This window comes from Eubalaena glacialis, chromosome 16 (assembly GCF_028564815.1).
Source record: "Eubalaena glacialis isolate mEubGla1 chromosome 16, mEubGla1.1.hap2.+ XY, whole genome shotgun sequence".
Classification (NCBI taxonomy): domain Eukaryota; kingdom Metazoa; phylum Chordata; class Mammalia; order Artiodactyla; family Balaenidae; genus Eubalaena; species Eubalaena glacialis.
The window spans coordinates 86,039,709-86,063,387 of record NC_083731.1 but is presented as its reverse complement, the minus strand read 5'-3'; the positions used below and the strand labels follow the sequence as shown (position 1 = coordinate 86,063,387).

Below are 23,679 nucleotides of genomic sequence, written 5' to 3'. Positions count from 1 at the left end.
TGTTCCTTCTCCAGGCAAACATGCTGAAGACATATTTGGTGAGTTGTTTAATGAGGCCAACAACTTCTACATCCGAGCAAATTCCCTTCAAGACAGAATCGATCGCCTTGCTGTCAAAGTCACCCAGCTGGATTCAACAGTGGAAGAGGGTAGGTAATTGCATGAGAGCTGTGAGCTGGAAATGATGCAGACAGGACAGGAGTGGTTAATCGCTGGGTAATTCCTGCTTCTTCCTTGGGGTCGTATGCTGTTACTTCATCTTGTCTTTTCCTAGAACAGTGAGGGGGAAAACCCACAACATGGGGTTAATTAGTAATTAAAAGAGTCCTATCTTGTCTGCCTTGTGTGCCACACTCTCTTTTTAAATAAACTACACATGTAGTATTTGTTTTAAAGGACTCTTTGAATGCATTCAGTATTAGAAGTCCTCATGGAGGTTATTGGTAGTTATTGTAAAGATAATTTCTTACCTAAAGATCATAGACTCTGTCCAGCTAAGGGGAAGGGTGAGCCATCACCTGCTGCCCTCCTTACGGCCGATGCTTCTAAGACATCCTGCTGGTCCTGCTGGAAAAACTGCCCAGAAATAGCGTTTACTGAAGGCCTCTAGGCTTCAGGGTTTTAAAACAAACTTAATATTGACAGGCGCTGTGTAGTTAATTGATGGTCATACCCTGAAATTGGGGTAGTTTCAACAAAATTAATATTCAACAGTTCCTTTAAAAATTTTTCCACTTGCTGTCTCTTTTGAACAAAAGACTGAAATTAGACTGGAAAAAATCTGCCCCCCAAAATCAAGATGTGCCATTTTATATTTACTTTGAAGAAAACATTCAGATTAAAAGTTATTTTTACCTTTATATAAGGGTACTTAACAATTTCTCTTGTTGCATTAAAACAATCCTAGCATCTGATTTTTCTACTAGGCCTTTAATAGTAGTATTAATAAGAAGTGAAGGTTTTCCTTTTTTTAATATAGTTACTTATGGAATTCATCCCGCATCATTTAAGAAAAACATGTTTTCTCATGTTCAGATCTTTTTCAAAGGTCAAAATTAAATTAGCAAACTAAAAATTTAACAGAAGTGTAGAACATTGATATTTTAATATCTGTTATGAACATTCTTACTGACTTTTCCAACAATAAGTAGGAAGCTGAAGCTGTGCTCTTTTTAATCTGATTTTTAAAATTTATCTCTTATTTTAAAAAATAAAAATTTGAATAGCTACTTGGTCTATTCAGATAAGAAATTTTTAACATTTTAAATCAATCATTCACTTTTCAAATGGTATCACAAGTGATTTTTAAAAAAATATTTGCCTTTCTTCAGTTTTTTGTTGGTTCTTGCAGTTGTAATGCTTGTGATAAACCTTACACTGGAGGAGGTCTGTAGGTTAAATCTCATGAGATTCTACAGCATATCTCATATCCTTAAAATTTCTTTCCAATCAAGATTTTACCTTATTACTTTCCTTGCCATGGATGTAATTGTAGAAAAATCCCTCGACCGAGCTAGGAAATCTGTGCTGTACTTGGGCCTGCCACTGTTCTGCCTGGTGACCTTGGAAAGGTCATTTAACAACCCTGACCGTCAGCTTCATTGGTCCAGTGGGTTAATGCAACAGTTTACCCACCTCAAAAAGTTTGTGTCGAGGTCAGATGAGTTGATACCTGAGATGTAACATGTTGTACAAACTCAAGAAATGAGTGTAATTAGCCTGGTTCTCTCATTCCTTAGTGTAGATTTGTATCATGCTGCTTAATTGCTAGGACTACAGGTATGTTGAAAAGCTTTGCCCTCTCTCCTTAATGTTAATGTCAGAAAAATTTAATGCACTTTTTACATTTGTGTGTTTTTTGCAGAAGTATTTCCCACATGTATTGTAATTAAACTGGTTAACTGTTTGAGTGATTTTCCCCCCTAAGATACCCAGGGGTATTGTGTTTACATTCCTATTATACTCATAACTCTATTCCTGTGTGGTTTCTGAGAAATGCTATTTAAGTAAAGAATGATGCTCTAATATTAGGTTCAATGAAATCATTATATCGCTACAAAAGAAGGAATGACATGACTTACAGAGATAACTGTTGTTTATCAGAGGGAGGGAATGAATGCATGTACTATTTAAGCATGGTTTTAAGTGAACAACAAAAGACATTATTTGGCTATTCTAGGAGATGTTTATGATTGTGAGTCAAATTATACTTGTTTCTAAAATATTTCCGTATAACCCAACTTGGGGGACTTTTCTCTAAATAGTGTCACTACAGGATATCAACATGAAAAAAGCTTTCAAAAGTTCCACAGTCCAAGACCAGCAGGTGGTTTCAAAGAACAGCATTCCTAATCCTGTTGCTGACATTTACAACCAGAGTGATAAACCACCTCCTCTGAATATCCTTACGCCATACAGGTACGGCTTTGTGTATCCCCAGAGCCTTTGCGGTGTAAATAAGTTGAGTGAGGCGAGCAGTGCGGTGAAAATATCTTTTCAGTCTTTGAGAATGATAATTGCGGTGTTATCCACAATGAAATCAGTTATTTACAGAATTGCTAAAGTTTGAGTATTTCAAAATATAAATACGTTTACCAAGAGAAGTGGGAGCTCTCCTGTTAGCTTTTAAATGCAGATATCCAAAGCAGAAGTGGGCACATTACGTAATAACCCTGTGTGATTGTGTTGTTCCTCACGTTCAAAATCAAGTTTAAAGGAACTGCATAATTCACTTCTAATGCAGCAAAACACCTGTCTCAGCATTTCGGCCCTGCAGACATTTGTTACTGAATTCAGAAAAACATGTTCTGCGGCATTAGAGGTTTCTAAGAGTGAATATAGAGTCAAGAAATTAACCTTCTGTGTGAAGTGGTAGGATACATTATTAGGACCAAACCTCCAGGAAAAAGAATAGAAAATGTGCAAAAAATGAATATTAAGAAACTAACTAAAAATGCTCTTTAGAACTCCTCTCCTACCGCCTGCCACATCAGCGTGTTCTTTCCCGTTTCATGTACTTCCCTGTTCTTCCCTGTCTTTTCACCCCACTGTCAAGCTCACTGCTCCAGCTTCTGATGAGCTCAGGCTGGTGGTGGGGTCCCCACGGCCCCCCAGGATTAGCTCTGCTGGGTAGTACCCCTGCAGAAGCCTTCCTGAAATCACTGCGTCCTTCACGTCCATTATTGCCCTCCTGGGCCCAGTGGCCCTTCTCAGGGAGTGCCCAGAGGTTTTTTGGGTCTGAATTACTATCCTTTCGCAGGGTCCAAAAGGAGATGTTTGGAGCTGCCCTTTGTTGCAGCTCTGCTAGTAAAGCAGTAATTCAGACTGCATCCCTTTCTTTCAGCATGGACAGAGAGATTCTCCAAAAAATGGTAATAGAGATTCCATGGAAACCATGATGGGAGAGGACCAGGGTACCACATTTTTATATGAAACAAGCATACTTTTCTGGAGGTTTTAGCACACTTACTTAAAGATATAGATGAATAGTGGTATTGTAAGCCTAACGTTTTAACTTGTGACTTTGCTTTTGTTCAATAGGCATTTTTCTGGGGCAGTTTCAGTTTTACTTATTAGCCTAGAGCCATGAGAACTTAGTAAAATTTTCCTAAGAAACCTCACTAAATATTTTGTTCTAAAGGAAAAAAGAAACCCAGAAAACTCAATGAACCACTTGTATTTGATTATTCAAGATCATGATTAAATATTTGTGGTGATTGAAAATGTTTAATTGCATAAAAAAATGAATCGACCTTTATATATTATATATTGTGTGTTTACTCAGTTTTATGGAAAAGAAAAATGTCTTTGACTTTTTAATAGTGTTTAAGAATAGTAGTGCCAGCTCAAATCTACTTTTTATTAATACAGAAATGTTTGGGGTAAGAAAACGCATAAACTTTTGCATTTGGACTTAAATATGACACAGTCACAACGCAGTCTTAAATATGAGATGTAAAATGTGACTGAAAAATCAAATGTTTAGTTGCGATAAACATAGGACATTTCTGCTTATATTCTGATGTCAAGGTTAACATTTGCTTAAGTTATTAAACATATTTATTCCATTAAGTATTAGCTCCTCATCAAAGTATTAGCTCCATTTTTGAAAAAAAGAAGGGGCATTTTATGCATCTTAAAATTACAGCAAGTTCCTGCTCAGTTTTTCTGTCTTCAACTATATTGAAGGCCTAGTATCTTAGGGAAATAATTTATATTTTTCACAATAATGTTATTAATAAAATCTCAGTAGTGCAGGTTGCTTCTCACTTAGGAAATTTGGAAAAGAAAGGATTTTAAGTAATTAAAGTTTAAAGTACAGAGTGAATTGTGTTGATTTGTTAGCGACTTTAAGACAGAGCTACCAGATGACCCTCATGAAAGCCTGGGTCTCTTTATTTGATGCTGAGCTTACAGAACACGGCATAGCAGGAACTTCAAGACCAGGTTCCCTTGAGTAATTCATGTCACTTTCTTTGACTGTGTGGCCACAAACTCTTTTTTATACTCATTTCTCTGATTTTTTTTCTTTCTCTGTATGCCTTAAGTGACTAAATGAAATGCTAATTTTTTAAATAAATTTATTTATTTTTATTTATTTTTGGCTGCATTGGGTCTTTGTTGTGGCGAGCAGGGGCTGCTCTTCGTTGCGGTGCACGGGCTTCTCATTGTGGTGGCTTCTCTTGTTGCGGAGCACAGGCTCTAGGCACACGGGCTTCAGTAGTTGCAGCACACGGGCTCAGTAGTTGTGACTCATGGGCTCTAGAGTGCAGGCTCAGTAGTTGTGGCTCGTGGGCTCTAGAGTGCAGGCTTAGTAGTTGTGGCGCACGAGCTCAGTTGCTCCGCGGCATGTGGGATCCTCCCAGACCAGGGATCGAACCTGTGTCCCCTGCATTGGCAGGCGGATTCCCAACCACTGCGCCACCAGGGGAGTCCCTGACATGCTAATTTTAAATGTAAATGTTTTGCCTCCTCTTGAAGGTAATATACAGGCCAGATACTTTGTAAAGCATTAGTAGAATAAATAGAGTGTTCACTTCTTATCATGATTATTTTGAGCTTTGTTATCTATTGATTTATATTACAACTTCGGATTCATATTGGCTGCATTTTTATTGGCTTTATGATAAATGAATAACTTATATAAAGACTTGGGGCTTCCGTAGTGGCACAGTGGTTAAGAATCCACCTGCCAATGCAGGGGACACGGGTTCGAGCCCTGGTCCGGGAAGATCCCACATGCCTTGGAGCAACTGAGTCTGCGTGCCACAACTACTGAAGCCTGTGCGCCTAGAGACGGTGCTCTGCAACAAAGAGAAGCTACCGCAGTGAGAAGCCCGTGCACAGCAACGAAGACCCAATGCAGCCCAAAATAAATAAATAAAATAAATAAATTAAAAATAAAAAAAAGACTTGAAGTATTCTTTAGAATATAGTAATTGTAGCAGTTCTTGACAATGAAATGGCTACAAGTGAATTTTCTTTGCACGGTTACTTCCATTTAAAAAAATATCTAGGTCATCACTTTTTATCCTACATTTATACACCATGAACCTTTTGCTTCTTTCCTAATTGAATTATAGACATTGGGCAAACCTGATTAAGAAAAAAGGACAGAGTACTTGCTAATTTTTATCCTAATAACATTGTCGCTCCAGAGTAGAAGTGAATGTATATATATACTAAGAATCCATCCATCTCTGTGTGTAGCCCCCATTGGAATAAACGAAACATACCTTGAAATAACTGTGGAACTAAATATTGCTGTTTGTGAGCCATATTGTGATTTGGGGCAGCACTTTGCTATACTGAAATCTAAATTTGCAAGAGTAGTTTTTACTTCATTATTCTAGAAAAAAGTGCTGTTCTTGCATGTTCACACATTTTTCCAAATAAGGGAAATTGGGAGACTTAACAGTGTGTAAGGACAGTTCAAATTCCTCACGTAGATGTTATCATCTCATGAGTTAGAATTAACATTAATGTTTACCCCATATGAAACTATCTAACGACCTTTTCTCCCCCCCGACTTGTAATACGTTGGTTTATAGAGATGATAAAAAGGATGGCCTGAAGTTCTATACTGATCCTTCCTATTTCTTTGACCTCTGGAAAGAAAAAATGCTACAGGACACAGAAGACAAAAGGAAAGAGAAAAGACGTCAAAAGGTAAATAATGCTAGTATGGGAAACGTGCATATAAATGTGTAAATGGGATTCTCCCTTAGAAATTAGAAGTTTAAAATCAGTAAATTCTTTAAACGGTTGAGATGTTGAATTTCGTGCTGAAGTTTTTTCAGAGGTTGCATTTGTCACATGAAGATACCATTCAGTCTAACACAGTACTACTGTTTTCAATAAATACTGTTGATTTGTTCTCTAATACTTGCTTTGCTTTAATAAATACAGTGGCTGAAATTTCAGTTTTGTTTATAACTGTGGTTTATAACTTTTGCTCTTCAAATTTCGTAAAGCAGTCAACATTCCATATCAGTTAGAATTTTCTGCTTTGGTCTTTTTAACATTATTAATTGTTGGGTTGTCACCTAACTGTAATTAAGACCGTGGTGAGAGGTTCATATTGGATTGAAAAGCGTGTGTGATCTGCACATTTGGAGGAGGGTAGTATTTACTAAAAATGAGATTCCCGTTGGTGGGGTGGTCGTAGGCAGGAGAATTGCAAGTTGGAAGGTTGAGAGACATCTGTACTGCAAACGCTCTTGGGAGGACAAACCCACTCTCAGATTAAGGAACTTCTGTGTGGAAAATTATCCCTTTGGGGCCCAGAAATTAGACTTAAACCATTGAAAATCAGAGTTGACTCTCCAAAGGCAGATATTTGCCAAGACTTTTTTTTTTTTTTTAAAGGAATTCCTTTATTTTTATTATTTATTTATTTATTTATTTTATTTTTGGCTGTGTTGGGTCTTCGTTTCTGTGCAAGGGCTTTCTCTAGTTGCGGCAAGCGGGGGCCACTCTTCATCGCGGTGAGCAGGCCTCTCACTATCGCGACCTCTCTTGCTGCGGAGCACAGGCTCCAGACGCGCAGGCTCAGTAGTTGTGGCTCACGGGCCCAGTTGCTCCGCGGCATGCGGGATCTTCCCAGACCAGGGCCCAAAGCCGTGTCCCCTGCGTTGGCAAGCAGATTCTCAACCACTGCGCCACCAGGGAAGCCCCTGCCAAGCCTTTTATATATGAGCTGTGTTTTAAAAAATGACCACCTGCTTTGTTTGACAAATATTAGGGTGTGTGAATTAAGAGCTTAGCATTTTGTGAGCTGGCTGCCTGAAGGTTCTGAGACATCTAGTAGGTGTATTGGCCCAGTAGGAGTGACAGTTCGAGATGGAAGAGAACTTGAGATTTGAAAACAGGATTTAGGAAAGGGAACATGGAAATAGGTTGCAGACTGCAAGTGTGAGAGGTTACCACGAATTCTGGGAGAGAATTCCACAGACTTGGTTATCTGTGTGCTCTTCTCGTGCTGATGGGTGGGGGAGATTTAATGGGAAATCTTCGAAGAGTTGCTGGGTATTCAAGTGGAGAAATATTCAAGCCAAGAAGCTGCAAAGTGTTCAGGTGAAGAAAAGGAAGATACTAATCTCTCCAAAGGAAAAGGAACAGAGATTTAAAGACCTTTTGGTCTGAATCCCCGAACTTTTCTTTGGTAGCAGGGCAAACCCCCAAGTACTTTTAAGAGTACTCTCCTTTAAAAATCGCCTGCTTTAAAATGGCCTCCCAGGATTTCCTAGAAGCATCAGTGATACTTTTGACAAAAATATTTAACTTTTTTGCCACTGTTCTTTAGTCTTAGTCTACTATGTGTGGTTACTGTGTCTTCAGAATTATTTGTCATTTCCTTGGCAGTTTTGTCTCATTCCATATTCCTCAAAGACATAAAATTCTGATGAGAATTTCTTATTCATTCATTTATATAATGGTTCTTTTTTGAATGGCTTGTAAATGCTGTGATGCAAAAGAAAGGATTATCACCCTCATGGAGATGACAATATAGCGGGGGAAACAAACATTAGATAATCATGCCGTCCTTTGGAACTCATAAAGAGGGAAAGAAATTTGAAAATTTTAATACAAATCTGCTTTATATAGGAACAGAAAATGAGGCAAGATATCCTTAATTTCCCAGGATTTTAGAAACCCAAAAGTCACTTTCACTTTGGAACAGACAATTCTATCTGAAGGAAGAATTAGTTTAGAAAATTTGGGGATAAGACATCCATTGTTTCTGAACATTAAATTTCCTTAGTTTGGCGGTCGAAAAACATTTTTTTAAAGTTATGCAAATAATTATGTCGTTGTAAGGCCGTAGTTAACAGTGCTGGGAGGGAGAAGCCTTGGGGGAGGCGGCAGCGGCAGGTGGGGTGACAGTGCAGAAGGTGAGGTGCTGAGCTGAGGAAGGCCTCTCGGTGTTGCTCACTGAGATGCGAGGACTGATAGCAGAAGTTAGCTAAACAGAGTGAGTGTGTGTGCGACTGTGTGTGCATGTACGTGAGAGGGCATGCCGGAGGCCTGCTGGGCAGGTGGAGGGGCTTTCAGGTATTGATAGCAGCAGCTAAGATCATCCTGGGGCAGGAAACAGCTTGCAGTAGTCTCAGGATTTTTTTTTTTTTTTTTAAACATCTTTATTGGAGTATAATTGCTTTACAATGGTGTGTTAGTTTCTGCTTTATAACAAAGTGAATCAGTTATACATATACATATGTTCGCATATCTCTTCCCTCTTGCATCTTCCTCCCTCCCACCCTCCCTATCCCACCCCTCTAGGTGGTCACAAAGCACCGAGCTGATCTCCCTGTGCTATGCGGCTGCTTCCCACTAGCTATCTATTTTACATTTGGTAGTATATATATGTCCATGACACTCTCTCACCCTGTCACGTCTCACCCCTCCCCCTCCCCATATCCTCAAGTCCATTCTCTAGTAGTTCTGTGTCTTTATTCCCGTCTTGCCACTAGGTTATTCATGACCTTTTTTTTTTTTTTCCCCCTTAGATTCCATATATATGTGTTAGCATACTGTATTTGTTTTTCTCTTTCTGACAGTCTCAGGATTTTAACGTAGGCAGTGTAGTTGAGATACAGATGCATCATGGTTAACGTTTTATTATAGTTGGTTTGTGTGTGTGTGTGTTGGGTGCATGTTGATGGGTAGATTGGAGGCTAAACCATTGTAAAGAAAGTGGCAGATATAACACTTATCCCTAAATATGTCAGCATACATTTCTTAAAAGTAAGGGTGATAGTTATTAATTAGTGTAATACAGTGACGCTTGAGTGAGATGTATATTGGAATCCATTGAGGTCTCCCTTCTTTTTTCTCTCTTTTGGTTTTAAAAGTATTCAGACAACACATGCCAGTTGTAAAATGCCCCACCTACCCTGAAGTAAACACATTCGTTTAGAAAATTTGGGAGTGAGTTTCTCCCTTGCCCAGGCATAACCACCCTCTGGTAACAGATGTGCATACTTTTCGACCTTGTAGGGCATTCATAAATACATGTGTACACATTTCACAGAGTATTTTTTATTCCTAGAATTGACCTGTATACACACACACACAGACATATACATACAGTGACGTAATAAAGATGTACTTCATTCTTTTTGATAGTTGTGTCATATTCCAAAGTTTGGATGCTTCATTAACTATTTACCCATTACCGAATTAATGAATATTTAGGTTGCTTCTAAATTGTTGCTGTTACAGCACCGTAGGGGGTACCTGTACTCATGTGCACATGTTTCGTCAGAGTAAGTTCCCAGAAGTGCAATGTGAACTTGAAAATTTGAAAGATACCATCCTGTTGCTCCTGACCCTTTAAGGACTGAACCAGTTTATACTCCTAACAGGCCTCCTCCAGTCCTGAAGATGATTATTATTATTTGGCATTATCTTCATTTATTTAAAAATTTAAAAAATTTTTTATACAGTTTTTAAAGGTTACTTTCCATTTACAGTTATTACAAGATATTGGCTCTGTTCCCCATGTTGTACAATACATCCTTGAGCCTGTCCTACACCCACTAGTTTGCACCTCCCCCTCCCCTATCCCTACGTGCCCCCCACCACTGGTAACCACTAGTTTGTTCTCTATATCTGTGAGTCTGCTTCTTTTTTGTTATATTCATTAGTTTGTTTTAGTTTTTAGATTCCACATATAAGTGTATCATACAGTACTTGTCTTTCTCCGTCTGACTTATTTCACTGAGCATGATGCCCTCCAAGTCCATCCATGTTGCTGCAAATGGCATTATTTTGTTCTTTTTTATGACTGAGTAGTATTCCATTGTATATATGTACCACATCTTCTTTATCCATTCATCTGTTGATGAACTATTATTATTTTTTGATGAGCTTCCCCACCCCCCAAAAAAATCTAGTACGAATTACACATCTTTCCATGTCTTTATTAACACTTGGCATGTGTTCTGTGAATTTCACGTTTACATCGTCTGCCAGCACATCGCTTGAGCCTCCTGGATACCTGGGCTAACAGTTCCCCGTATCCCCCATGGGCCTCCTCTCATCTTGGACACCTGAGCAGCTTTCTGCCCGGCATCCCTGCCTTTCCCTGTGGACTCTGTCCCCAGCACAGGGGCTCCTCTCCCCGTGCTCCTCCACGTGCCAGCCCCTCCCCTCTCAGTGTTCATGGTTTCCCGTTGCTCTTGGGATAAAGAACAACATTTCTACGCAGCCTTCAAGGTTTTACCCACTGTTCGCCCGAATGCACACTCACCTTCTGTCGCTTCTCCTGACGAGATGCTGTCCCATTGCCTCTTGCGTGCGTCTGGCCCCCTCCTCTGCAGGACTCAGGCCTCCTCACCCTGCAGAGCTTGTCCCAGCCTCTCGGGCACCCTCCCTGACTTCCAGACCGGACAGCATTCTCTGTGTAATACATTCATGTTGTTGCACATTTCATAATTGCACATTTACATGTGTGACTTTGTGGGCTTCCCCCCTGGACTGCAAGCTCCATGAGGGCAGATGCTTGTCTTTTTTTGTTTGCTGTTTGTACCATCCGGGCCTGGCAGGTGCTGGGACGTAGTGAGCACCATCGCTCACCTGGATTTGATCATTCAGTCCGCCTTTACTGAGCGTGGACCCTCTGTAGAGCCGTGTGTGGAGGTGCCGTGAGGGGAGCGTAGGACTTAAAGGCACATGGTTCACCTCCCTAAAGGTCAGGAGATCTCACGGGGGAAGCAGGGAGGACATAAACACACGTAGAAGTAACTGTCCTCACCTTTAAAGAAGCACCTGCGTAGGACCCAAGTTATTTATTGAAGACATTTTTGCTGGCAAAGTAGGGCTGGAGCAGGAATGATTCTTTGTACAGGAGGGAAGGTAAGTTCTTATCTTGTTTTTGTTTTTGTTAAGCTAGTTGCAGGGTTTGCTTAAATATTCTGGAATAACCTTTTCAAACTGAAATGGAGCATTTAAAATTATGTTTTGAAAGATGATTGCACGTTAACAAGTCAGAATGGTGTAGGGGTGGGAAACGATTTCTCTGGTGCGGGCAGGTATTTCACGTGTATGGTAGAGATCTAAAAGGTGTCGTACATTGAAAACAAGCTAAATCCTAGTGAAGTGAGAATTCTTGACCAAAAATGATGGTAAGCGACTCTTGAAGTTGCAGCACAGTAACTTTTATGGGTTGATGTTAAATCGTTAGGTATCTGTTATTTTGGTTGGGTCTGAGTTGGGTAAGCGTGTTAGAACGTTCTTGACCCGGGAGTGATGGAAACGGGCCTGCCTTGTCTGCACCCCAGGCTCGTGGCTGCCGGGGCAACTGCACTAACCTACTCTTTTCCTTCCCTCTGTCTCGGCATGCTTGCCTTCCTTCCTGGACGTCAGGAGCAAAAGCGTATAGATGGCACAACCCGAGAGGTGAAAAAGGTTAGAAAAGCCAGAAACAGGCGGCAGGAGTGGAATATGATGGCGTATGACAAAGAGCTTAGACCCGACACCAGGTTGTCGCAGAGCGTACACCATGGAGCGTCTTCCGAGGGATCCCTGTCCCCAGACACTAGGTCTGTGTGCGTGTGCGTGTTTGTGTGCACGTGTGTGTGCGAGCAGGGCTTGGCTTCCCTGTATGTGGAAATGCACGGTAGCATTGTGCTTCTGTGGCCCACAGTGTGTTTCCAAACTCTCCTTAAAAATGAACGGTATATATGTTTTGACTTCGAAATAATAGTTTAAAGCAGTTTTCTATGACGTTGGGTTACTTTGTGTAATTTTCTGTCTCTCTGACTTAACTTGATCATTCCATTAACCTAGATGTACTGTTTTAACATTGATTCTGAATTTGGGCATAGTAACTGCCTATGCCTGACATTTTAATTTTAATAATCATTTAGTTCTCTCTCTGCCTCTTTTGCTTAGAATGTTGCCTTTCCTTTGCCACTTGGTATCTGAAACGATTGGTAGGTGGTAGCTGATGTGATCAAGGAATAACTTGTTCTTTTTGATAACCTTTTCTAAAAGTGATGAACAAAGATTTTTTTTCTTCAGTTCGCTAATCTTATGTATTCTAATTGCAGGAGGAGAATTCTGTTGGAGTTTATTTTAAAAATTTGTTAGCAATTAAGTAAAAATCTTTCTTGCAGATGTGAAAGATGTGGTCAGTAAGCAGCATTTATCCCAAAAGGGCTTCACTGAACGGAGAAGAACTGACCAGTCAATTGTAACTTACGGTTAATTTCCTATTTCTGCTTCTGTAAAGTTGGAGTCTTCCATCAGTGTTTAAAAATGTGAATAGAGAATTCTTACGTGATTCAAGGAGGTTTCACAAACAGCAACAACCTGGACCTTGCGTTAGATCTGGGTTTTTTTGTGGGTTTTTTTTATGTTTATTAACCTCAGTGTTTAGCACAGACTGACAGACGGAAGATGCTTTTAATATTTGGTGGTTACAGCCCCCATAAATACTCCTACCCCACAAGGGCTGTCAGTCATTGTCTATGAGGCAGGTCTAGGTCATTTTTCTGTACGAGCTGTGATCGGTTAGCTATTAGAGAATTATTGGAGCTTTAACTGAGCTCTGGCCTCAAGTTTTAACCTTTATGTCAGTTTATTTCTGTGGAAAGTAAGAATGACGATACACTTCGGCTCATAGTTCTTTGGGTGGGGAGAAGTGCTTGAACTTGATAGCTCCCAGGAGGTCCATTTGGTTTTTGTTTTTTTCCAGCTAACTTAGTTGTGACTGTTCACTCATGCAAAACATATACTTTGTAATTCTCCATATATTCTCTTTCATTTCAGTAGGTAGATGGAAAATGACTTTTTTTAATCCCTCAGTTGAATAATTGATATTTATTCTAGAATCTGAGATTAGATTGTGCTGTACTGGGTGTACAACTGATGGATGATATCCCTTAAATTATTTTGGAAATTTTTATTTTTTATTTGACTAAAGTGTATCACTATTTTTCTTATTATGAAATAAGATAAACTTTTTATATTTGGAAATTATAGAAAAAATTAAAGTATTCATAATCCTGTTATCCAGAGAAACCACTTTTTTTGCATTTTAGTGTATTTCTTTCTTTGGTCTTTTTTCTGTAAATGTGTATATTTTTCTTTTACAAAAGTGAAATCCTGCTCTGTGTTTTCTATCTTTTGATTTTTTTACTTCCTGTATTCATGTTTTAAGTATTATTTAGAAACATGGTTTTTAATGGATGTATTCAGGATAACTGAGGGAAATTTGAGTATCAAGTATCATGGTATGTGTATAAGTTGTTCATATAACTTATATATTTTAAGCTGATCACATAAACTAATGATAAGTTTTTACTCTCTTTGTAGATGGTCAGGAATGGTTTGATTCTAAGCGTACATTTAGGATGAGACTTGATGCAGTGCCTGGCCACTGCTCTCCCCAGCGATCCGGAAGCAGGATGCCTCCTTGCCCACTGTCCTCGCCCCTTTCCTCCTCCTGTCCTGGGTGTTGCAGACGCCTGACTCTGCCCACCCTCCCACCCACAGAGCCCTGAGGGATTCATTTGATTCTCCCACTGGGTCTCCACTACTTACACCTACTTCTTCCCGTTTCCATCTTGTCTTCACTCCTCCAAGTTCTCTTTCCCATAACAGATAATTCCTGATGCTCATGCAGCTTCAGGACCACCCGCTCGTGCCCACACTAGTGCCGTGTCTTCTGTGGCTGATTTCTGCCTTCCTGAAGGGGTCCTTGTCTCTCAGAGGTCACCCCCCTCCTCACCTCTCCTCCAGCCCACCAGTGTCCCCTGTACGTGGGAAGTGACCCCTCGAGTGACCGGTCCCGTCTCCCACCCACCCTTCAGCAGAGCGCTGCCCTCCCCGCTCTCCTGCTGTAATTCCTGATGTCGGACATTCACCGCCCGTTCCTTTCCTCCGTCCGATTATGCCCTTTGTATTGCCTCCTTTCGGACCTTTATCACCAAGCTACTTGACAGGACAGCTTTCCAAATTGTGCCAGAATGTTCCCAGTTCCTGGCTTCTCATCCCATCAGAAGCACTCCGTGTTTTGCAGATAAGTCTGTTTCCCTTAGAAAGTTATGCCCAGTCTATGACGTAGCCCCCCCGACAGAGCCAAGCACCCATCATCAAGGACTCCAGAGTTTTAGGTATTTACGTTTTTAAAATAAGATAAATCTAAATACAGGTCAGAGTCTTCCCCCGTTAAAAATATTTTTAACTCTCTGACCAGCAGTTGCCATAGTTCAAAAGACAGTCATACGCGCACCGTAATCTAGAATTTATAGTGCACTTAGGGGAGAAGAAAGTGAGTTACAAGTTATTATTATATTGCAATTAGGGAAGGAAAAAGAAAAAAGCCAGCCATCTTTTGCCATTTAAAGATCTTTTCTGTGTGGTGTGATACTCCAGGGACGCTACTGTCTGAATTCCAAAGACCCAATGTGTGTTTGCCTCTTTCCTTCAGAGAGAGAGACACAAGCTGAATCCTAACAGAAACCAGCAAATAAGTGTGAGAAAAGTAAGAACGAGAAGAGAAGAGTGGGAGAGAAGGAAGATGGGCATTGAGTTTATGAGTGACGCCAGGAAACTGCAGCAGGCAGGGAGCTCGGGAGACGACAGGACGCCCAGAGGGTTTGTCGCTCCGCTTGTTCTCAGATCGCAGCCTCAGCAGCCCCCTGCTTCGGCGTCACGAGAGGATGTGCCCCCTGTACTGACCACGCGTCCCGTAACCCGGGTGACTAACACCCTGTGACGTTGCCGAGCCCTCCCCTCCCCCAGCGGCCGGGTACCAGCATCCTTCCGAACCCTGCTGACTAAAACGGGACGTGCATTCCTTTCAGAGTTTCCCTCCCACCCGTGCGTTCAGAGACAGCAAGAGGGCCTCTGCGCATGGCACCGCACTCCTCCTCTCTTTTTTGGCTAAACATGTTTCTTCTGTTTAAGAAAACTGCGACTCACCGTATAGCATCCTTGATTTCTTTTTCTGTTCTTACTGTTAATATGTATCCGGTTCGTCTGCCATTTGATAAGGTCTCATCGTATGCTGTCAGTTTCATTGCACTGAAATCTTAGGTCTCCGATGCCATTTTCACGTTAAGCACGGTGTGTCCTGGAGCCCCCTCTCTTAGAAAAGAGTCGGCTGCGATGTTGAGGAAGGGGGGCTCTGCTGTCTGCCACTTGCCCGTCCGTCTGATGCACTCACTTCACAGCTGTGGCTCTGAATCCGCGTAACCTTGGCGCTTGCCGCTAAAGTCGTGATTACATTGTCGCTTGTGGGCCTAGACCTAGTTGATGGGAAAGGGAATAAGCGTGTGATTTCTGTGCCTTGGCCGTGTTGTTATTCAAATACATGCTGATGCCTGGGAGGGGAAATCGTTTTCACTTACGTCGCTTTCTCCCACCCCTGGTTCTGGCCGTCAGGTCCCACGCATCGGACGTCACGGATTACTCGTATCCCGCCACCCCCAACCATTCTCTGCACCCGCAGCCCGGGACGCCTTCCCACGGAGCCGGTGACGCACCGCCACGCGGGCCGGCAGCCCAGGCCCCCGAGCACGAGTACCGGCCCCCGTCGGCCTCGGCCAGGCACCTGGCCCTGAACCGGCCCCAGAAGCCGCCTCCGCCCCCGCCGCAGGCCGCAGAGGCATCGCAGGCCCCCGCGCCCTTGGCTCCCGCCGACTACGGGTAATTCCCCACTCCCGGGCTCTGACCGTGGCTTGCCATTGCACTGGGGTCTTGCTGTGCATGGTGGGAGAATTTTCAATGAATAATCACACTGTGGAGGCCAGGATGCAGCCAAGAATGACCAGATACGGATACTGTCAGTCGTGAGAAATCCTGTGTGAAAAAATGCAGTGTCACGCTGCTCCCCCTTTTTATTACAGATAAACCTCAGGTTGGTGTCTGTATTCGTGAACACACATTCCCTTTATGTCTGAATGACTGAGCCAAGGCCTTGACAGAGGGTGAGCTGCCAGTTTTGTGAACCTGTCTCAGGTGCTCCAGTGTTTCTCTGTATGTGCCGGGCAAACCGCAGAGAACTCGTATCTCAAAGGAGAAAACTATACAGTGCAGAATTTGTTACACTTGTACATGTAACCCAGACCTCTTGGTACCCAAATACTCTTCTGCCACCAGGTCCTCTTGTTTTCTGTCGTTTGGGAAAAATTCGAACACCGCCTAAACAAAGACCCTCCTGTTTAGCGTTTATTAATTGAAGCCCCCGCCTGTGTTTTGATAGGCTGTAGTTTTCGCACAGCCTCAGTCTTTAAAGAGCCCCTCCAAGTCAGCGCCCAGGGAAGTTGAAAATGTGTTTCCATCAACAGTGTTTTTCTTCACTCCAGAGCAGCGTGGGTCGCATTCTGAATGTATGTCCCTCAGCTCCCTGAGGTTTTCTCCCTGTGGTTGGTTCTGTTTAAGTCAGGATCCCCAGAGTGTGTTCTGTGGCTCTTACCAAGTATCAGGCAGAGAGGGTTTGCAGTCCAGGTGGTTTGGAAAGCTCTTGGCTAAATAGAACTCAGCAGATTTCTTGGCTGGAGGGGTTTTCAAAGCTTTGGATATTCTGATGGGCGTCATGGGCTTGGGGAATTTCCATGGAGACGCGATATAAAATACAGAATTTTCCAATCTGATTGGCCACAGAACCCTTGTAAGATGGGTTTTCAAGCCGCCACTTCTGAGATGCCTCGTGCAAAGGATGCATTTGTGCTGCCTTCTTAGCTCTGCAGTCAGCTATTCTAGTGTTCCACAGAAAGTTACTTTTTCAGTGGTTAACTTTCTGGTGCACGTCAGTAGACGATCTTGAATTCCGACCTAGGGGTTTATGTGGACCTGTGATCCGAAGCGTGGATGTTCGTGCCCTGCAGTGTTGTAAATTCAGCTGCCAGTGTGCGTCTTGTCTGGGGAGGCCTCTCTCCGAGGCGTGTGAGAACCTCCGAGGATGGGACCCTGGGTTGCTCATTGGTGACTCTTGTTTCGTGTCTCCGCCAGGATGCTCCCGGCACAGATCATGGAGTATTACAACCCCTCAGGACCCCCGCCGCCGCCACCCCCGCCCATGATCCCTTCCGCACAGACTGCCTTCGTCAGCCCCCTCCAGATGCCCACGCAGCCCCCCTTCCCGGCGTCCGCCGGCCCCTCCTACGCGGGTCCTCCCCACCCTCCCTCCGGTGGGCTGGTGGTCACGGCCCCGCCCCCCCCGGGCCCCCCGCCGCCGCCGCCGGGCCCTCCAGGTGCCGGCTCTTCGCTCTCCTCCTCCCCGATGCACGGCCCGCCAGGAGCCGAGGCCAAGAGGCCGGAGGCTGCGCAGCCGCCCGTGAGCGACGCCCGGAGCGACCTCCTCGCTGCCATTCGGATGGGTGAGTGCGCGTCCCGGGACGCTGCCCCCTGTCCCGGCAGCTGCAGCCTCGTCTGCTTCCAGCGACCCCCTCTGCCCCAGAGGGCCGGTGGAAGAGGGTTGAAGGAGCCTTGTTTGGTTTTCTTTTTTCTTAATAGTGGATACATTTTTTTTTCAGTGCAAAGTAAGCTCAGTGATAAAGCACAGAATTCAGGAAAGCTTTACTCGAGCAGAAACATAATAAAAATGATCATTAATTAATTGGATCTTTTTTCTCTGCGTTCTACTCTAAGGGCCAAAGTGTAAATGAAAGAAAATGAGCTCATGTCAGTGACTGAGTTTTTTTAGAAATCTAGGATGTATCTTACTTAGCCTTTTCATATTTTTAGTTTGATGTGCTAAGCCAGTAGATTTTCAACATTTATTTAAGTAGCAAAACCCTTGTCAGGTGAAGGTCCTACACCAAACCCCAGGACATGAAACCTTAAGACGTGGAGCGTCTCTAGTCAGATCAGGGTGGAGGAGCCCAGCTTCTCCCCCGTGTTGCCCCTCCCGGTCAGAACCCGCGTTAGACGTCTATTCCACATCATTTATTCTTAACCCTAGGTCCCGGCCCACATGGGCTGAGGGTCCAACAGGATGTGGAACTCTTCCAAGAGCTTCCCATGCAGTGAGGGCTGCCGCATCTCCCGGGCACAGTTTGGCGGCTTTGGTCTGCAGGTGGCTGGAGGAGGGGCTGGCCGCGTGTCCTCGACGCCCCTCCCAGGACACGGGGACAACACTGCCTCTGCCCCTTGTGCAGGCACCGCGGCCAGGCCTGGGTGTGGCGTCCGCCCTCCTGCGGGTCCTGGAGCTCTTGTATGCATTGACGTTACTGACGCACGATGATTTTGTCAAGAAAAAAGTCCCAGAGTCATAATACCTCACTGATCACACGTTTGGGGTCCTGGTAGGACAGTGTTTTGCTTTTTGACACCTGTGAGCCTTGTCCAATGAGAGGGATCCGTAACCTGGATCTGTCAGAGGAAACCTCTGAGGACTCCACATGGAGGGACATCCTACAAAAACATGAAGGTCATAGAACACAGAGATTAAGGGAGGTCAATGAAACGTGGCAAGTAATGTAACAGGTGAGATCCCATGTCGGATCCCAAACCTGGTGGAAAACTTTTTTCGTTTGTTGTATTAGGTCTATTTGCAAAATTTAAATAAAATTCATAGAATAGATGGTACTATTGTATCTCTGCTGATAGTCTGATTTTGATCAATTTTTTTTTTTTAGGAAAGACACATGAAGTATTTTAGGGGCAAAGGGACATTATATGCCACTTAACTCTCAAATGGTCCAGAAAAAAAGTATGTGTGTGTGTGTAAATGAGAGTGATAGCGGATAAATTTGGTCAGATGTTATCAGTTGGGGAATCTGAGTAGGTTATATGGGAACGTTTTTCTACTAGTCTTACAGCTACTTGATAGGTCTGAAATTATTCTGAAAGAAAAGGTTAAAGAAATAACACATTACATTGTTAGACATCCCATTTTGTTACTTACAAAAGTAAGAGAGTAAGATGATTGTGATCTCATACCCATTTTCTTTTTTTTTTTTTTTTAATTTATTTATTTATGGCTGTGTTGGGTCTTCGTCTCTGTGCGAGGGCTTTCTCTAGTTGTGGCAAGCGGGGGCCACTCTTCATCGCGGTGTGCGGGCCTCTCACTGTCGCGGCCTCTCTTGTTGCGGAGCACAGGCTCCAGACGCGCAGGCTCAGTAATTGTGGCTCACGGGCCCAGTTGCTCCGCGGCATGTGGGATCTTCCCAGACCAGGGCTCGAACCCGTGTCCCCTGCATTGGCAGGCAGATTCTCAACCACTGCGCCACCAGGGAAGCCCTCTCATACCCATTTTCAACGGTAATTGCTGAAGCTAAGCTTTCTTACTTACCTCGCCCGCTTAGCCAGAAGCTCTTGGCTCTGTTTCCCAAGCCTTTGGGTTCCAGGCTGTCCAGGAACACGGTCCACTGTGGGGGCCACCGGCCACCATAAATCTACCTTGAAACAGCCTCTCGTGCCCGGTGGCTACCGGGTCGGGCCGTGCCGCCCTGGAGTTTTCTTTCACGGTGCTCACGTGCACTGAAATCGTAACTGACTTTCTTACATTTCAACACATCGCTGTAAAGAATGTTACGACTTTACACATTTCTTTTTTCTTGGTCATGAGACTCTATTTCCCAAGCTTCTCCCCTCAAATTTCTCAAGCTTTTTCTTATAGTGTCAGTAGGGAAAACAACAGTCGGATAGACTCTTGTGTCCGTTTCTGTGTGATTGGAGCAGTAAGCCAAGGGGTTCCACTCTAAGCCGCGTCTCGTGTCTCCAGGAATCCAGCTGAAGAAGGTTCAGGAACAGCAGGAACAGGAGGCCAGGCGCGAGCCCGTGGGCGACGACGTGGCCACCATCCTGTCGCGGCGCATCGCCGTCGAGTACAGCGACTCGGATGACGACTCGGAGCTGGACGAGAATGACTGGTCCGACTGAGGCTGGCGCCCCGGGGACCGGGCTGGGCAGTGTGCTGACGATTTCTGTGGTCCCAGCACCCAGATAGTGGTATTATAATCCCGTAGCTTAGCGACTTTTGTATCAATCATGTGAGATTGCTTTTGCACATCCAAAAATTCTGGGTTTTTCAGTACTTACTGTGGAATACTTAAGTGCCACTAAACATAGCGAACCGTGCTGCACACGAGGAAATAAGCTGTAACTATTGCATTGCCCTGAAAACAGCCTTCTGCTTCCTTTGTCTTGGCCGTGAAGGTACTTAGTGCAGTTTGGGTTCACTCTCCTTGATCATTAAAATCCTGCAGACTTGCTGTGTGTTTGTGAAGCTGCCTGATGTCTGGTCTTTGCAAGATTAATGACTGTGCGTCAGACTGATGTCTTCCCATCAGTAAGTGATATTGTTTCCACTTTTTTTTTTAAATGTGTTTCAGAAGAAGAAGTTGGTTCTAGAGAGAAAGATTAGACAAGTAGGAGAATCAGATGTTTCTGTTTTCAGTTTCTCGGCCTGGTAGCCTCTGTGAGTTGGAATGTTCTGTTGAAGAATTTCGTTTCCTTTGCTCACTCTTGTGAAATGTGAACTTGGCCCTTTTCAGGCAGGATTCCCTGTGGGCATCCACGGAGTCAGTGCTTGTTGATGAGTTTTGTAAGAGGTTTCAGCAGCGCAGTAGTAATGAAAGCGGAGAACAGCCCTTCTTCCTTCAGGGCCATTGCCATCTGCGATGGCACGCAGAACCCTTGGCAGCCCTTGCAGCTCGGGTACCAGCCCGTCCGGACCCGGGTGGTCCCGGAGCTGCGGAGCCCAGCATGGCCCCGGGTGCAGAGCCCTGCACAACCTCTCTTCCGGAGCCATGTGCCAAGTGAGGCCACGTGGAGGCCTCGGTGCTGCAGAGAAGGCGCCAGGTGGCACCTCGCCCCACCTGGTCTGAATCCTGACAGCTTCAGTTTAGGGGAAAGGAGACTTGGGCAGCTTTTCACCTTTCCTGGTGCTATGGCCAGTTAGGGACCCAGCACGAGTAGAGCCTTCGCTCTGTCCTAGAAGCACATGGGTCCCTTTCCCACACAGTCATCAGCACACGAGGCTGGACCAGGTACCTCAGAGGAGAGTCGCCCCTTCGCTGGAGCAGGTCATGTCCCTTCCTCGTCCCCTCCCACGTGGTGACACGTGAGCCCAGGCAGATTTTCCTGCCCAAGGCAAACCCCTGGGAAATTCATGAATGAGAGCTTACATTCTGTAATGCTGGGTGAAGGGTAACTGCTTGTTTGGAAGGAATAAACACCCCAGGCTTTGATCTCAGATATAACTTCACAGATGTACGAGACACTTTACCCACTGAGCAGTTCTTTCTTCTGTACCGTGTGTCAAACGGACCGTGGGTCCTAGCGACTCTCAGTTGTGACCCAGGAATCTGTAGCTGAGACAGAGGTGTTTGGGTGGATGGTAGAATGTCAGCAGGACCCCGACTGCCGGGTTTTGTTAATGAGTTCTCCTCAGGACGTCACCGGCCCCCCCATCACGTCTGTGTCCCCAAGGGACACTTGTGGCCTGTGGAAGGTCGTGGTCATCCTGTAAGGCCAGCCTGATGGGCTTTTAGTCACCTAGGTTGGAACTCTGAAAAGCCTCAGGTCTGTATTACCTTTCCCAGTGCCCGGGCCAGGTTATCTGAGTCTTTTCAGCCAAAGCCAGCTGTCTGGGCACGTGGTTCTTGAGTTTCTGTGTCTTGGAGCTCGTCACCGTACGTTTATTGCCTGTAAGTAGTAGTTATTAATGAACTTTTCAGTTTCTCTCTTTAATTTCTCTCCTTTTTTTTCCCAATGCGGAGGCCAGCTGTGTTGGCATTTTCCTTGGGACTTTCACCAATTTTGATCGTATTTTGTCTTTCTTATAATATTTTGTCTTTAGCTTTACTTTGGATAAGGAATCACCTGTGTCATTCTAGAACTTGTATTTGGTAATACTTCTTTGTTTTTTTTATGTCCCTTCTGTCCTCAGGATGGAGAGAATGCATAAAGCTACAATCCATGTCAGGATTTCTTCTATTTATATCTTATTACAATAAAATTAGTGGCACTTTATTCATAAATATTCATGAGCCTGTTAAGTATTGGTTGTCTTCCTGTAGTTTAATCAACAAGTTATTTTCAACTTGATATTCTGACTAGTGAAAAAGCTTTTGCCCTGATGTGTTATGTAGCCTTTAAAAGAAGGGGAGAGGACTAAAATCCAGTTTAGATTATTTTTTGCAGTATTTTTCTCAGCGCATTTGATTTATTCTAAAAATGAAATCCAGACTTTTTCTAATATGATAGTACATGAAAAGGAAAAAGTGACTATTTTGAATTGTCCGTTCTCATTTTCAAAAAGTATTTACAAAACAAATGGAGAAAAACGTAAATGCATCCTTCATATCCATGGATTTTACATTTTAAAGTAGTTGTATGTTGTAAGGTTATTTTAAATTGTCCCGTTTCCCCCCGTGTGTATTTAGTTTAATTTCTTACAAGCTTTTCCTCATGTCATAGAGCAGGCAGAGGGATGAGAAGATTCCTCAGAACCACCCATGATGTGGTTGATTTTCTGTTTTTGGCCCCAAACCATAAGATTTGGTCACTTATGTTTTTCTTCAGTAGAAGTATACTGTTGGAGAATTAGCATTTTCATTTCAGTAAATTTTTAGAATATCGAAATCTTTTCTGAGCACCAAGTGGCTAGGTTGTGAAAGTTTTGTAATAATTTGCAGCTGAAATTCATGATACATTTTCATCCTTTGAACACTCATGGGAATGTGTCAGCGACAGTAGCAAGTAATTTTTGTTTTCTAAACCAGAGTCTGTCATCTTGCAGTATTACCAATGCCGTTGTACATTGAATTTAAAGTGGTATTAAAAAAACAAACCTCCTAGTAAATAATTTTTATCTGTTTGTATATCTTACTATAGATTATGTACAAGTAACATCTAAATAAAATTACACTTTTAACCCTAAACACTTTTGCTTATTTATAACAGTGTTGTATGTTTAATCTTTGGCGGGGAGGGGGGGGGAAGTTGGGGGTTGGGTGGGGCTTTTAATTAGCATTTTCATTATTAGGTAACAGAAGATACTGCTCTGATTTCCATTTAAATTTCTGCACAATTCTTGTGTAGCCAGGAGTTCAGGTTGGATTCTCGAGTGAGTCGGGAAAGCACTGGTATAGTTAGAAAGAAGAAGCCATTCCCGGAGCAGGAAGCAACGTGCCCAGAAGACAGAGGCGTCTCGACCGCATCCAGTCTCGGTTATCATAGCGACTGATAATTCTGGAGCATTGATTGCTTCTGAGATGC

At 43.5% G+C, this 23,679-nt stretch overlaps 1 protein-coding gene across 3 annotated transcripts in view; it reads left to right on the top strand.

Annotated features, from left to right (window-relative positions):
* Positions 1-23,318, top strand: part of WASF3 (WASP family member 3) — a 106,432-nt gene extending 83,114 nt beyond the window's left edge. Inside the window, exons 4-10 of one of the 3 annotated variants that reach the window (XM_061170964.1) lie at positions 15-149; positions 2,265-2,418; positions 6,051-6,168; positions 14,939-15,105; positions 15,895-16,158; positions 17,464-17,831; positions 20,180-23,318. In XM_061170964.1, coding sequence (XP_061026947.1) covers positions 15-149; positions 2,265-2,418; positions 6,051-6,168; positions 14,939-15,105; positions 15,895-16,158; positions 17,464-17,831; positions 20,180-20,337 — 1,364 coding nt within the window. In that variant the 3' untranslated portion in view covers positions 20,338-23,318. Of the gene's footprint in view, positions 1-14; positions 150-2,264; positions 2,419-6,050; positions 6,169-11,868; positions 12,045-14,938; positions 15,106-15,894; positions 16,159-17,463; positions 17,832-20,179 lie in introns of all 3 variants that reach the window. The other 2 variants (XM_061170963.1, XM_061170965.1) reach the window with 2 other exon arrangements.
* Positions 23,319-23,679: the final 361 nt, after the last annotated feature.